The 16,451-nt window shown below is 35.9% G+C and overlaps 1 protein-coding gene and 1 long non-coding RNA gene across 3 annotated transcripts; one reads left to right on the forward strand and one right to left on the reverse strand.

Annotated features, from left to right (window-relative positions):
* Positions 1-782: 782 nt before the first annotated feature.
* Positions 783-12,912, reverse strand: LOC143265366 (uncharacterized). The gene is made up of 3 exons (XR_013039841.1): positions 12,784-12,912; positions 10,280-10,552; positions 783-927 (listed from the first exon to the last, which is right to left on the reverse strand). It is a non-coding gene; the product is annotated as an uncharacterized LOC143265366 (long non-coding RNA).
* On the forward strand, positions 12,805-16,387 carry LOC105662303 (uncharacterized). 2 transcript variants are annotated; one of them, XM_076537058.1, is made up of 4 exons: positions 12,825-12,947; positions 13,005-13,050; positions 14,161-14,480; positions 15,744-16,387. In XM_076537058.1, exons 2-4 carry the CDS (start codon positions 13,042-13,044, stop codon positions 16,261-16,263), a joined length of 849 nt encoding a protein of 282 aa, XP_076393173.1. In that variant the 5' UTR covers positions 12,825-12,947; positions 13,005-13,041; the 3' UTR covers positions 16,264-16,387. The 2 variants fall into 2 exon arrangements, with proteins under 2 accessions (XP_076393172.1, XP_076393173.1); XM_076537057.1 differs by lacking the exon at positions 13,005-13,050 and having other exon boundaries at positions 12,805-12,947.
* The last annotated feature ends 64 nt before the right edge of the window (positions 16,388-16,451 follow it).

The following is a 16,451-nucleotide window of genomic DNA, read 5'->3' on the forward strand; positions in this document are numbered from 1 at the left end:
CCTCCTTTACTCGCCTCCTTCTTCTTCTCCTCCTTTCTCCAAGGTTTACGTTAAATCAAGCAATCAGCTAAAGTGCACCGCGCTTGTGGTTTCCACGAGAATGCCGATTCAACCGGATTAACTTTAATCCGAGGACGTCGATACCGTCATTCTTCCAACGATTCGAGAACCCATTCTTTCCCTTAGAGTTATAATACTGCTGGATCAAGTGGACGGAAAGTATACATGCATTTTCTCCGTCGATAACTTCTCCCTTACGGAACTTTGCGGAGGGAAAACAAAAGTAATTGTATTATTTTGAAAGTATTGAGTTAAAGTACAAAATTGTAAAATTTTATATTACTTTTAATTTTTAGTCTAATTGTCTATTTTCAATTTTATTATTCTCGTTGTTTGTAATAATGTGAGTAAATTTTATAGACAAGTTTGTTTAATACAAAGGAAGATGTAAAATGGTGTATTTTGTTATTGCGAAATGCATACATTTATTTATATTTCCTATCATATATTTAAATATATAAATTCATGTCAATATTTTGCATATAATTTGTATAAAATATTTCTGCTCTTAAATATACCTTCTACTTAATATTTAATTTTTTCAACTACTTAATTATTTTTAACTCATTATTTAATTTGTTTATATATATTTGTTGATGTATATCCATGTTGATTTTTGAGGAGGAAAATATTTGGAAGACTTTTGTATTTTTTTTATTAAATTTTTAAATACATAGTTTCAATTTTTTATAAACATATATAATTCATAAACATATTAATAGTATATAACCATTACATAGCATCATATAATTAACAATAACATTCCAAACTAAATTTAAAGTATATTTATGCAGATGTGTATAAATTTTTTTATTTGAATTGTGGCGCCAAATTTGAAAATGGTTGGTGAAGCTTCTGTCTCCAATTCTGAAACATAAAAACAGAATAATTAGTGCAAACATAATATAAAATTAATTTTTCTATAATTTACTAAAAGTGCTAGAAAAAAAAATAAAAATTAATATACAATGTTGCAGATTCTAAGATTTATTACACAATCACAATTAATTAGTCAGAAATTAAAACACGAAAATTAATTTCACTTTGACTGATCGCACTTTTTAAAAATGGCGCCTTTTAATTCTACCGCCATCTTGCAACGATATTTACCGATGGTAACGCAATAGATAAACTGAAAAAAAATCGACTTACATTTGACTTAAAATATTAATTTTTCTACAATTTGAAGTTTATAGAAAATAGCTGGAATTTGATAAAAAAAATTCACGTTGTTCTCTTAAAATAAAATATTGAAACCTCAACTGAGCGCCATCTTTTGATTAAGAAAACTGTTTAGCGACTGCAGGTAAAAGTTGTAAAATAGCAAATAATTTCAAGTATTTTCTGTCAGATGGCGCAATTCTTAAATTCCATATTCAATTTCTTAAAAAATAATTTTGTAAATGAACATATATAAATTTTAAATATCTTCAATAAGTTTTACAAAAAAAAATATTATAAACAGTTCAGAAGTGTCTTATTTGTACACCCACGTGTCTGTAATTATTATTCCTCGGTTTATTAATCGAGTATTAAATTCCAAATCCATAACTACCTGTGTGTATCATAAAATTTATAATTTAATTTCTAAATAAACAATTTCAAATTTTACATTTGACACGTTAAACAAACGAAAAGTCAACAAGTAACAATTAAAATTATTCTGAAACATGAAAAGCTCACATAGCAATGTTTATTATTATAATTACTGATATATAGTCAATCATAAATAACTAAGGAAAATAAAAACCAGAAGTGTGATAATATAGGAAGGCAACTAAACTAAATCTCTTTTGAAGGCAACTAAACTAAAATTACATAAAAACACAAACCTTACATCGCACAAATAAACAAACAAAACAAAAGGAAAAAAAAATTTGACGTCCTCCCCCTTCCGAGGTCGAACGCGTACTGAGCCACACCTGCATGCGGTCTCCTCCGAATTCGGATGCGTTCGGTGATCATCGGTGATCATCGGTAAATACGATTTTTCCGTACGTGAGAAAATCGCGTGCATAATTATTCTTTTACCATTACCGACTGCTTTATTTATTCATAACACTGTCTGAGAGTTACACAACTAATCCAATATATTCATAATTAATCATTTTTATATTATATTCTTTCTTCGCCTCCATAAATGATTACGTAAGAAATTAATTCTAACACGTTTTATTCGTAAACTGTTTTATTATAAATAAAAGATTTATAGTCACGAGGACTATTTATCTTACGATATCTTCTTTTCGAGCTCCAGAAGAAAATTAAGCAGCAATTACTTAACTACTGAAATGGCTCTTTGCTAATTAACTGGAGTCATCGTTGTTGGTGACACTGCCGTCGAAAATTAGCACTCAGTGTAATTAATTATACGTCCTGTTTCTTTGAACTTTTGACACACTGTTGTAGTTCGTGGAACGAACTGACTAAGATATTAAATAAGAAATGCTCGAAATATTTGAGCAAACACAAATTCTACAGTGTGATGGTTAAATTTTATTTTCGATGACCCAAGCTTCAGATTCTAAAATTTTTAAAATTATTACATGAATCTTCCAAATTCCCTATATTCCCTAAATTACCTACATTACCAAAATTACCAAAATTCCTTACGTTCTCCAAAATCCCTAAATTACCAAAAGTACCAAAATTCTCTAAATTCCTGAAATTCTCTAAATTACAAGAATCCTCAAAATTTCCTAAATTCCCTAAATTTCTACATTCCCTAAATTCTTCAAATTCCCTAAGTTACCAAAATTACTGAAATTCCCCTAACTCTTAAAATTCAATAAATTACACAAATTCTCCAAATTCCCTATATTACCAAAATTCTTCAAATCTCTTAAATTTCCCAAATTCCCCACATTCTCTAAATTCTCCAAATTCCCTAAATTACCAAAGTTACTAAAATTCTCCTAATTTCTGAAATTCCCTAAATGACAAAAATGCTAAAAATTCCCTAGATGTCATATCATAAAAATTCTACAAGTCTCTCAAATTCCCTAAATTCTCTAAATTCTCTAAATTTCCTAAGTTCTTCAAATTCCCTAAATTACCAAAATTCTCCTAATTCTTAAAATTCCCTAAATTCTCTTAATTCCCTAAATTCTCTAAATTCTCCAAATTCCCTAAATTTCCTAAGTTCTTCAAATTCCCTAAATTACCAAAATTCTCCTAATTCTTAAAATTCCCTAAATTCTCTAAATTCCCTAAATTCTTTAAATTCCCTGAATTCTCTAAGTTCTCCAAATTCCCTAAATTCCCTAAGTTCCCTAAATTACCAAAATTCTCCTAATTCTTAAAATTCCCTAAATTCTTTAAATTCCCTAAATTACCAAAATTCTCCTAATTCTTAAAATTCCCTAAATTCCCTAAATTCTTTAAATTCTCTAAATTCTCTAACTTCTCTAAATTCTCTAAATTCCCTAAGTTCTCCAAATTCCCTAAATTCCCTAAGTCCTCCAAATTCCCTAAATTCCCTAAATTACCAAAATTCTCCTAATTCTTAAAATTCCCTAAATTATCAAAATTACCAAAATTCTCCTAATTCCTCAAATTCTCAAAATTCCCCAAAATTCCTATATTACAAAAATTCTTCAAATCTCTAAAATTCCCCAAATTCCCTAAATTCCCTAAATTACAAAATTTCACCAAATCCCTCAACTTTCGCAAATCTAAAATTCACAAATTCCCCAGATTCTCTAAATCGACCAAAGTTATCGGTCTATTTTTTTTCCCAAATAATAAAATTTTCCTCCAAAGAATTTTTCTTGTATTTACAAATTACGAAACAATTAATATCGACATTGTTACATGACACAAGAATGCATCGTACAATTGTAAACACATTATCGACAGAAATTGCCACTAGTAGAAACTCCCTTTTTTCTCAGCAATCGAAAGATTGTGCAATCGAAACAACGTACACAACGTGACGATACTAAATTTCAGGCTCTTAGATTCTCGTTCGTTTGCACTCAAAGGGTCCATTAGCGGGGTTGCGTTAATTAATATTTAACTTCCTGACTGAAGCAAAGGGTATTTATTATGCTTTGTATCGGGTGTCTGTAAACTATACCCGGGACGTGGTTATGATAGCTTACTTTAGATAATTTCCGATTTTTCCATAGACAGCCGACTAAACCAGCGCTGCCTCGCTCGATTTTCAATCGATAGTTTCAATAAACAGCAGATTGCTTAACCAAATTCGAGATAACCGTATTAATTCGAGCTCCGAATGAATTTCAAATTGTGCTATCAGGTTTAATTACGTATTTTCATTTCATTCTCATTTTTTCTCAAAACGATAGTCCGCTACGTTCTGAACAAGAATTCCATTATGCAAATATTGTTATTTAGGAATTTTGTGTTATTTTAATTTTTGCAATTGTCAGATTCTATTCAAACACGCTAATTATAAAGAAAATGTCAATTTATAAACATTGTACTTTGTGCAATATTAATTTCTTGCAGATTCTGACTTTTCATATTCAAATTTCGCGCGCTTCTATTCCCGCCATTTTTGTGTACTATTCAAATCTTCGGTTATGACTGAATCTTTTGACTTTGTTTATGTACTTATGTTTTAAATAATTTGTGATATTTCAGTATCAATTTAATATTATCATACTCGTATAGAAACGAGAGATAAAAGTTAAAAGGAAGAAACGGACAAAGTAGTCAGGTTATTTAAGTTATTACCGTAATATCGTTTCTTTTCAGTTGAAAACGATTTTCATATTACTCCATTCCCGGGATCGTTAATGCCGAGAGATTAATAGCCGTCGTTGGGGTTGCATGAAAATCCTTGTTTACCTAATTAATTAAATTTCGCTTTTGATGTGCGGACCCCGTGATGAAAGGAGAGTTAACGTTGACGACTCGTCGCAAAGGATGCACGGTTCGCTGAATATAATTCGCCCAGAACGGGAAATGTACTACCAATTTTCCGACATCATTCGAGTGTTTGCCCGCCGGCTTGGTCATAGACATCTAAAACTGTGTCCACGTTGAAACGTTTATTCTCTCTCCCTCTGTGCCCTAAATTCTCGACTGTTGGATTACACGCTTCTAGTTTCTGAATATCAGCAAACAGTCGCTGAAACAGCATGCACAGATTTCGAGTTGTTAACTTCCTGTTCGCAAGATCATTCTTAACAATTTCATTTTTCTACCAATTCTTACAACTTACTCAAAGTCCTATCATCTACCAGCTGCACCAGTTAATTCTTTGTTTCAAAACCACCGTCACTGTTCAGAGTTGGAGTCATATTTTCTGTGGCATGTGTAGCCCCAAACTAGCTAATGAGGGTTCTAATTGTACTGGTTTGGTTGTTTTTCTTTAAATACCGATGGCGTTTCAAGAACCATAGACTCATATGCCGCCTTCGCCTGTCCTGGTCAACATCTCCTCAATCAGCCACTTTACGCCACTTCTGACAATTTTCCTGGGGGTTTTGGCCCATTCTAAGCAAGTTTGCTCCTCTGACAAAAAGTCGTATCTCGCACGGTTTGGCCGGAACCGACATAGGCAGGTATGACGCCGGTGGATCCCGTCCTCATCAACATCTCCTCAGCCAGCCGCTTTACGCCACTTCTGACAATCTTCATGGGGGTTTTGGCCCATTCCAAGCAAGTTTGCTCCTCTGACAAAAAGTCGTATCTCGCACGGTTTGATCGGAACCGACATAGGCAGGTATGATCCCGCCCTCATCAACATCTCCTCAGTCAGTCGCTTTACGCCACTTCTGACAATCTTCATGGGGGTTTTGGCCCATTCTAAGCAAGTTTGCTCCTCTGACAAAAAGTCGTATCTCGCACGGTTTGGCCGGAACCGACATAGGCCGGTATGACGCCAGCGGATCCCGTCCTCATCAACATCTCCTCAGTCAGCCGCTTTACGCCGCTTCTGACAATTTTCCTGGGGGTTTTGGCCCATTCTAAGCAAGTTTGCTCCTCTGACAAAAAGTCGTATCTCGCACGGTTTGGCCGGAACCGGCATAGGCAGGTATGACGCACACGGTGCGTCCGCATGTTTCATAGACGAATAAAGCCGTAGCGCAAAAATGACACATCAGAAGGTAAGATTACGCGAATATAACGAGTAATCTGCATTGTAGACATAATCTAAACCCATGTTCTTGTAATATCTTTCAAAGCGCCGAGTTAGCGTAATATTTTTTGTGGTACGAAGCGAAGATCGACAAAAGGAATGCGTCGGCAACGGAAACAGCAATGACCCGTTGAAAATCGCCGGGACATTCGTACGGCAATCAGAAGGAAGCATTCAAGTTGTGGGCTTTCATCGTTGCCTTACAAGTTCCTCCACTTTCCACCTTTTCCGTCTGCCTGTCTCCGCTTCACTCTCTACACCTCGTTCAGGCTAGCTTTTACCGTTGGACACCCAACCCGCCATTTTCTACGCCGACCCTCTTTCAGCCTTTCCGAACTGTATATAAAGTGGTGCTACTAAATTGGAAACCGCAGCTTTGTCGATGCTATTGCTACCACCTTTACCCTGTTCGTTTCTTTCCTCCCTATTGAACTGTCCTCCCCACTTGAGCAACCCCTGGTCAGGATGGATCGTTGTTAGAGTTGACATTGGGGTCGGATTTATTGGCCGGGTTCGTTCTTCTAACTTTTCACGGCGGACGTAGTTTACCGCCGGAAAATTCGTTCTGAAGCTTTGATAACACTTATTCCTGTGTTCGGAGGGCTCCTGATTCTGCCTTATCGGGATACCACGGTGCTTTGTTAGGGATGATTAAACGCTTTTCTTTTCTTGCTCGCATTTGACGAATTTGGGGAGCTTCTGTTTGAGGACTCGAAGATTTGGAACTTGAGGATGCTGCTCTTAGGGTTTGAGGAATTTTAATGAACTTGGGGGGATACTGGTGTTCGTGAAATTTTGGTAAATTCAAAATATACGGAATTTGATTCTAGAAGTTTGTAAAAAATTAACAATAAAATTATACAATGCAGCTTAATAACTAGAGTCCATAAAATGTCCAACGAAACGTCCACTCACACGCAATAAATATAAATATGGACAGCGAAACTGATGTCATGTGAACGAGATTATTCAAAATGTCTGCCGGATAAAACAGGGCAGAGATCAATAACAATAACAGAGATTGGCGAAAACGATATGTCAATGTGCCAATTTCGCTTCGTCCGCCGTGAAATGTCGTCCTCTTTGGCTGGCAAGCAAGGAGGTTGGTTCGAGATGAAATAAAAAGGAATTCCGTTCGTAACGAACCGTTAAACGACTTTCTTCGGTCGATAAGTGACTCCTCTGATCGACTCCTTTTCCGTCTCATCGCTGCCATTATCTTCGATCTGGCACGGAATTCCTCTGCGCATCATCCCCTCTTTTCCATTACCATCATTATTTCCATATTATCTATGGTATCATCTAATTATTCGATTATTTTTTCACGAATTTTTCCAACGTAAAAATTATTTATTATACGCCCCAATGGGTCCGTACGAATTATCAGTTATTTTTGAAGGGGTAGTTCAGGTTCATTCTTTAATTCTTTAACCAACGCTTCTAGTATAAGGACGCAATAAAAATTTGCTCAACAATAAATTTTACTTTGTTATTAAAAATAGATTGATAAGAAGTTTAGATGGGTTCGTTAAACTTGTTAATATAATTGTATTGATGACAAATTTTAACTTTTGAATAACTTTATTAAATGATGCAAAACCTTGATTATACAAAACCTTGATGATGTAAATCTTGATGACATAAAACCTTGATGATGTAAAACCTTGATTGAATGATGTAAAAATGGTTCACGTAAAACCTTGTATGTAGATTCTATCATACTCTTGTATTATACGTTCTACAGTAGACAACCCAGGAGTTGGCGCGTGAGACCCAAAAGGTACCCACCTTCCACTTACATTTCGGCGAATGAGAATAATGACAATAACTGCAGCAATTCGCACTATCGAGACGTTTGCCTGTCACTTTCGCCTAATTGGCTCGAGCCAACACTACCGCCACAAATACGTGTGAGTCTAGGCGACATTTCTCTTCTGACCAATTGGGGTCCTTCCAACCCTGGGTCAGCCTCCCACGCGCCAATTCCTGGCTTGACTACGGTATGTACTGTAGACAACCCTGTTCCTGGCGCGTAGGCTGAGCCAGGTTCAAGGGACCCCACCTTGAACAGTCCAATATGACGTTCTGACGTTCGACCACTCGAAACGTTTGCCGACTTGTTCTTTGACTCAATTGTGACCAATACCACCGAAAATACGTGTGGGTATTTTTCTATTCTGACTGGGGTAGTCCAAACACCTGGGTCAAGTCATGGGTTGTCGGTGATCATTACTGCAATGTTAAAACGAGTGAAGAAAGTTGAAATGTTAGGTGTACTTTCAATTTATCCTTGATCATGTAAATTGTAATTGGTATTAAATTCTGGACTCGTGCTAATTTTGGTTTGCGTCATACGGTGCGTCACGAAGACTCGATCGTGCTAATTTTGGTTTGCGTCATAAGGTGCGTCATGAAGACTTGTTGGTGCTAATTTTGGTTTGCGTCGTAAAGTTCGTCACGAAGACTTGTCGATGCAAATTTCCTTTACGTTGCAAGGTGCGTCACGAAGACTCGATAGTAATAATTTTGATTTGCGTCATAAGATGCGTCATGAAGACTTGTTGGTACTAATTTTGGTTTGCGTCATAAGGTGCGTCACGAAGACTCGATGTTACTAATTTTGCTTTGCGTCATAAGGTGCGTCATTAAGACTTGTCGGTGCTAATTTCCCTTGCGTCATAAAGTGCGTCACAAACACTTGATTGTACTAATTTTGCTTTGCGTCATAAAGTGCGTCACCAGGACTCTGATACTAATTTTGGTTTGCGTCATAAGGTGCGTCATGAAGACTTGTCGGTGCTAATTTTAGTTTGCGTCCTAAGGTGCGTCATTAAGACTTGTCGGCGCTAATTTTGGCTTGCGTCATAAGGTGCGTCACTACGACTCTGATACTAATTTTGGTTTGCGTCATAAGGTGCGTCATTAAGACTTGTCGGTGCTAATTTCCTTTGCGTCATAAGATGCGTCACAAAAACTCGATGGTACTAATTTTGCTTTACATCATAAGGTGCGTCACGAAAACTCGATGGTACTAATTTTAATTTGCGTCACAAGATGCGTCACAAAGATCCTACCATGCCAAATGCTTATATCCCTCCTTCAACTCTCCACATCCCAAACCCCTCTCCCACGCAAGAGCAAAACTATAACTACCCAAATACGTTCTCATCTCACGTTGATCCCCACAGAATCCAGTATCCTCCACACGTCAATATCCCGTTGAAATTCAATGATATCAGAACAATTAACGGGTGCTCGTCTACCGTAGCAAGGGAACACGAGCCGGGCAATCGAGGGCAAAGGCGATACGGCGTGGTGCTCGAGGGTTGCCGCTGGGTTTTAAAGGGTGAGAAGGATACAATATTTCAGTGTAGCGACAAGCAGCAAGGCTGGTTGCCACTGGCAAATTAATTAAATTCCTACAGGCCGGCTAGAAAGGCTGAGAAGGGGTTTTGGTCGGTCGACGGGCCGGCCAACAGCCTCTTGTGTTCAACCCGTGGGAATATTGTAATTAAGATATGCACTTCTATTCTCCATTTTCCTTCGTGTAGTCGGCCCGGACCACCCACCGAATGATTTACGCTCCGAAGGACGCGCTATTGCCTGTTTCGACCGCTCCTAAATTGTATCCGTTATATGGCCGGGGTCAGCGGTCACGCGCCACTCGGACGCTTCTTACGGATCGCTCGACGAAATTACCTTTGCCTCGGTTCGCCTTCGACGAGATTCTACTTTGGGTATATTACGGACATTGTGTTGGACGCATATATCAATTTTACAATTTTTGTTGTTTGGAATATTTCAGTTTTTAAGTTCTTTAGACTGCGGGGTTTCCGGTTTTTGAATCAGTTTTCAGTTTTACAGTTTGAATTTCAAAATTCCAATTCCGACTCTCACGATTGCAAGCTCCCTAATCGCAAAAAGGATTCAGCATGCAATACATCGCGAGGGACCTCATCCTCGAGCGAACTTAAAGAAAGGGGTGAAAGGGCGCTTGAAAGAACCAAGGAAAGAAAAAGTTTTGGTGTACACCTTTCTCGCTAACTTCATTTAAAAATACAAAGAATTTCCTCCTTCGCTCGGGAAGTAAACGCAGACGTGTTTTACCTTGAAGGAACTCTCTCTCTCTTTATCGCCAGCCTCCACTTTTCTTTGACTGAAGTCAGCTTCTCGATACTTTGAACACCTTCTGAAATTTCTCACCGCAAACTCGTTCACTCGAATCTGGTGACCGGGAAAGGATTTTCCAAACGACGACTAATTCTCCATTGAAACGAGATAGTTTTCTACTGAAAGTCGCGGAAGTCATTCGTTCGATTTGAACTGCGCGGGAAACGCCGTGCACAAAATGGCCGCCGCTCGCGACGCGTGATGGCCGATCTATTAACGTGAACATAAAATACTTGTATTATTTTTAATATTAGGTGTAGGTATATTATTTTGAAGCTTAATAATTCTTTAATAAATTATTGTTATTGATTATTATGATTTCAAAGGAAATATTTATTGAGAAATTATTAAGTTTCAAAATAATGTACTGTAAGTGCTACTTTATGTCTCTTATATTATTACGATATTAAGGCAATTATTTATTAATAATTATTAAGCATCAAAATAAAACACCATGTTATTTTGTATCTACGTTAATCATAATAATTTTTTCGTCGAATAATTTCAAATTTAATTCTCCAAAGTGACTTTATCAAAAATGTTTCTCATTTATTAACATAAGACTCTTGAAGGATTATTTTTTAATCAACTACGTAACTCTTCCAGAAACGAATTTTAAATCATCTATAAATTCAACTTGTAATTTTTCATAAATTTTAGATTAACAGATCTTAAATTTTTATTAAATTTTAGAGACACTATTAGTGTTATTTAATGATTTAGGTATCTGATGAAGTATGGTGGTTTTTATCAAAGAAATCTTTGTGAATGTGCATATATCTCTATCATTAACGTAAGGCACTTAAGAGATTATTATTAAATAAAATTCATCCAGAAATCGACATCATTTGTATGTATTGTACATTAGCTAATGTAAGCTCATAATCCTATTTAATGGTCCACGAGACACGTATTTAAGTAATTAGCTCTAATTGAGGATGCAAAAAATGTCAATCTCTTCCCAACAGAGAGCGGAGTGGAGGGATTAATTTTACTTTAAGAGACTGGGGGAGTCAATTAATAAATTTAATTTCATGCTGTTCATTATTTTATATGGGAACACGGAGTCGGTGATGACGATGAAACTATACATAGAATTTTGGGAAATTTGAGAAATTTGGGGATTTGGGAAATTTGGGATATTTGGGAAATGTGGGAAATTTGGGAAATTTGGGTAATTTGGGTAATGTGGAAAATTTGGGAAATTTGGGAAATTAGGAAATTGGGAAATTGGGAAATTGGAAAATTGAGAATTTGTGAAATTGGGAGATTGAGAAATTAATAATCTGAGGAAGTGGGAAATTAGAAAATTGGAAAACTGGGAAATTGGATGCTTCAGAAATTGGGAAATTGAGAAATTGAAAGATTTGGGAAATTGGGAAATTGGGAAATTGTGAAATTATGAGATTATGAGATAGGGAAATTGGAAAATTGAAAATTTGGGAAATTGAGAGATTGAGAAATTGAGAAATTGAGAAATGGAGAAATTAAGAAACTGAGGAAGTGGGAAATGGGAAATTGGAACATTGGAACATTGGAAAATTGGAAAATGGGAAAATTGGGAAATTAAGAAGTTGGGAATTGGGAAATTAAGAAATTGAAAAATTGGGGAATTGGATGATTGAGAAATTGGGAAATTGGATGCTTCAGAAATTGGGAAATTGAGAAATTGAGAGATTTGGGAAATTGGGAAATTGGGAAATTAGGGAATTAGGAAATTGAGAAATTGGGAAATTAGGAAATTGGGAAATTGGGAAATTAGGAAATTGGGAAATTGGGAAATTGGGAAATTGGGAAATTGGGAAATTGGGAAATTGAGAAATTGAGAGATTAAGAAATTAGGAAATTGAGAAATTTTTAAATTGGAAAATTGGAAAATTGGAAAATTGGGAAATTGGAAAATAAGGAAATTAGAATATTGGGAATTGGGAAAACATGGAAACCAGAAAATTGTAAAATTGAAAAATTGAAAAACTAGAAATTTAAGAATTAAGAAAATAGTAAAACTCTAAAGTTCCCAATTTCTAAATTTCTCAATTCCAAAGACTCCAAAACTCTAAAAAATCCCAAAGTACGAAAATTCCCCCAAAATTGTCCCCACACATCACCTTACTTCCATACACATAAACTGTCAACAAACCCTAAAAATTTCAATACATACAAAGCACCACACCCTATACCAAACTCCATAACATAAAACCAAATAAAATTTACATAAATAAACGCAATAATGAAAACGTCATTCATAAAAACAGATCATGTTCTCAGCGCCAAAAAATATCAAATAAAAAATCTACCGGACACATATTACACGTCAACGTCAACAAATTGTCGAAAGGTTCACAAGCTCGAGAGGTTACGAACAAACGAATGACAGATCATCGATCCTCGACGATGTCCGTCGTTTCAAATCAAAACGCAAAATGAACCCATAAAATTACCATGTGTTCCGTGGATAACAAATGCAACGAAACGATGAGGCAAAGGCTGAAGACATTTTCATGAGAAACAGGGATTCGTCGGTTTCGTCATGGAGAACATCTGCGCCATAATTTTCACCATGATTCTTCTGTTACCTCTTCTTCTTCAACTTCACATGCTAATTGTACGTTATTTCATCGACTAACTTATGTATTTTATATCTTTCTCGTGTGTTTGCTAGGTCCTGTTGTTGTAGTTGAGAGCTTCTTCAACCTCGCATGCTAATTGTACGTTATTTTCTGCATTTATGTTTTCTTTATATTTTTGCAACATATTTTGATAGGTTATGTGTAGTAGGTAATTTTCTCAAATCCCCAAATTTTCCAATTTCCCAATTTTCAAATTTTCAAATTTTCAAATTTCCCAATTTCCCACTTCCTCAGTTTCTTAATTTCTCAATTTCTCAAGTTTCAAGTCCTCAATTTCTCAATTTCTCAATTTCTCAATTTCTCAATTTCCCAAATTCTCAATTTTCCAATTTCCCAATTTCTCAATTTCCCAATTTTCCAATTTTCCAATTTTCCAATTTCCCAATTCCTCAGTTTCTTAATTTCTCAATCTCTCAGTTTCCCAAATTCTTAATTTTCCAATTTCCCCATCTCACAATCTGATAATCTCCCAATTTCCCAATTTCCTAATTTCCCAATTTCCCAATTTCCCAATTTCCCAATTTCCCAATTTCTCAATTTCCTAATTTCCCAAATTTCTCAATTTGTCAAATTTCCCAACTTTTCCAGGAGGAAGTGGGAAATAGGAAATTGGAAAATTGGAAAATTGGAAAATTGGAAAATTGGAAAATTGGAAAACTGGAATATTGGGAAATTGGAAAATTGGGAAATTGGGAAATTGGGAAATTGGGAAATTGGAAAATTGGATGCTTCAGAAATTGGGAAATTGAGAAATTGCGAGATTTAGAGATTTGGGAAATTGGAAAATTGGGAAATTGGGAAATTGGGAAATTGAGAAATTGAAAAATTGGGAAATTGAGAAATTGAGAGATTTAGAGATTTGGGAAATTGGGAAAATGGGAAATTGGGAAATTGGGAAATTGGAAAATTGGGAAATTGGAAAATTGAGAAATTGAGAAATTGAGAAATTGAGAAATTGAGAAATTGAGAAATTGAGAAATTGAGAAATTGAGAAATTAAGAAACTGAGGAAATGGGAAATGAGAAATTGGGAAATGAAGAAGTTAGGAATTGGTAAATTAAAAAATTGAAAAATTGGGGAATTGGATGATTGAGAAATTGGGAAATTGGATGCTTCAGAAGTTGGGAAATTAAGGATTTTGTAATTTTTTAAGATTCTAAAGATATTGCCCCCCTTAATATTTTCCAGCTAAACCCAAAGAAGCTGTGTACCCTCTTCCACTATTACGCCTGCACGGAAGATGTGAACAGAAGATCATCTCTAGAGCTGTTGCAGTATTATCCTAAGGAACCAGTTATATTCGACGTGAAATCAAACTCGAAGATATCTCTAACGAATTTGAGAACTGTGTCGTCGTCTCCTGTAGTTCCACAAGTATCCTCGGTCAGAAAAATAGGAAAAGATGCTAATAGAAGTTTGGTGTTCAGTGTGAAGCACTCGTGCACGTTTGTGAAGACGGATCAGGAGCTTCCTGTGGTGGATATCACGTGGAACTATAATTCGTATAGGTATAAATGTCTGTTGTGTGATGTATTTGAGAAGCAGAGTAATGATTTTATATAAGCGAAACTGTCGAGTCTAAATTTTCGCTTATATCAAACCTTGACTGTAGATGGCAAGTCTGGGAAATATCGGAATTGAAATTTTACTTTACATTTCCCAGATTTACAAGTCACTAAGTAATTTAAACTTTGGAGTTTATAAGACGCGAAGCTTCCAAGTCGACTGATCAAAAATTTGTAAAATTCTGATAATCTCGAAATTCTACAATTCTCAAGTTGTCGGACTTGCAAATTCCCAAATCTTCAAACTCAAAATCCTCAAATTCTCAAATTACCAAATTCTTAAATTCTCAAATTCTCAAATTCTCAAATTCTCAAATTCTCAAATTCTCAAATTCCCAAATTCTCAAATTCTCAGATGCTCAAATTCTCAAATTCCAAAATTCTCAAATTCCAAAATTCTCAAATTCCAAAATTCTCAAATTCCAAAATTCTCAAATTCCAAAATTCTCAAATTCCAAAATTCTCAAATTCCAAAATTCTCAAATTCCAAAATTCTCAAATTCCAAAATTCTCAAATTCCAAAATTCTCAAATTCCAAAATTCTCAAATTCCAAAATTCTCAAATTCCAAAATTCTCAAATTCCAAAATTCTCAAATTCCAAAATTTTTAAATTCCAAAATTCTCAAATTCTCAAATTCTCAAATTCTCAAATTCCCAAATTCTCAAATTCTCAGATGCTCAAATTCTCAAATTCTCAGATGCTCAAATTCTCAAATTCTCAGATGCTCAAATTCTCAAATTCCCAAATTCTCAAATTCTCAAATTCTCAAATTACCAAATTCTAAAATTTTCAAATTCTCAAATTCTCAAATTCTCAAATTCCCAAATTCTCAAATTCCCAAATTCTCAAATTCTCAAATTCTCAAATTCCTAAATCACCAAATCCCTAAATTCTCAAATTTTCCAAATCCTCTAAATACTGAAAATTCCCAAATCTCGAATTCCCCAATTCCTCAAAATATCCCAAATTCCCCAAATTCCCTAAATGCCTATAATTCCCAAAATTTCAAAATTTCTCGAACTCTCCAAATCCCCTAATATTCCCTAAATTTCCAAATCCTCAAATTCCCACATCTCCAAGTCCCCTAAATTTCCCATATTCGCAAAATTCCCTAATTTTTCCAATTTCCCCAAATTCCCAAACTTCCCTAAACACCCAAACCCCCCCAAATCCCCTAGTCTCTAACCGCACACACCTCGCACAGGTACAAAACCTTCGAGTCGTGCCTAAAGAACCTCTACGGCGACAAGTACCCACCCGGCGACGTGGTGTTGAACTCCATGCAGCTGAATCTGTTCGACTCGCAGTCAAACGAGTCCGTGAACCTGTTCGACTTCCTGCAGGACAGCCAGACATCGTTGACCGGCGCCGACATCACCGGCGTGTCGAGGAAGTTGGAAATTGAGTATCTTAATCCGTTGGATCACTTTGTGAACAAACTGACCGATAGACCCACCACAGAGGAGAGATCCACGGAGACGCTGCACGAGGTTGCGGATCAACGACGGTCATCTGACAATGCCTGCGAGGACCCTATCAGAACCATAATCACCGCGCAAAGAATACCGAAGGAAAAGAATACCAATCGGAGATCTAGTAGAAAGATCGAGCCTTGCAAATGCAATTTGTCTTCCCACAAACGCGTTTACGATGATGGAAAGCAGCCTTTGGAGAAGTGGAAGAGTGCTGTGGAAGAGGATTGTTCGTGGATGAAGATTAGGTGATCGGAGGAGGATCGTTTTAGCTGGGATTGTTTTGTATGAAATTTTGGACGATGTCCAGTGTTCAGGGATGATTGGGGAAGTTTATTTGGGGGTGCTAATAAATGTTTTTGTGCGGAATTGTTTATTCGGAATTTTTGGTTTTAATTTAAATGTGAATTAGGGGGGTGATGTTTTAGTGGAAGTCTAAG

The sequence above is a fragment of the Megachile rotundata genome, chromosome 11 (assembly GCF_050947335.1).
Source record: "Megachile rotundata isolate GNS110a chromosome 11, iyMegRotu1, whole genome shotgun sequence".
Lineage (NCBI taxonomy): Eukaryota > Metazoa > Arthropoda > Insecta > Hymenoptera > Megachilidae > Megachile > Megachile rotundata.

Bases quoted from the DNA above. Each gene is read 5' to 3' on its own strand.
- LOC105662303 (XM_076537057.1), top strand. From the start codon at position 12,873: ATGGAGAACATCTGCGCCATAATTTTCACCATGATTCTTCTGTTACCT. The intron at 12,948-14,160 runs GTACGTTATTTC...AATATTTTCCAG, and splicing joins TTCAACTTCACATGCTAATT to CTAAACCCAAAGAAGCTGTG. The intron at 14,481-15,743 runs GTATAAATGTCT...CACCTCGCACAG, and splicing joins TGGAACTATAATTCGTATAG to GTACAAAACCTTCGAGTCGT.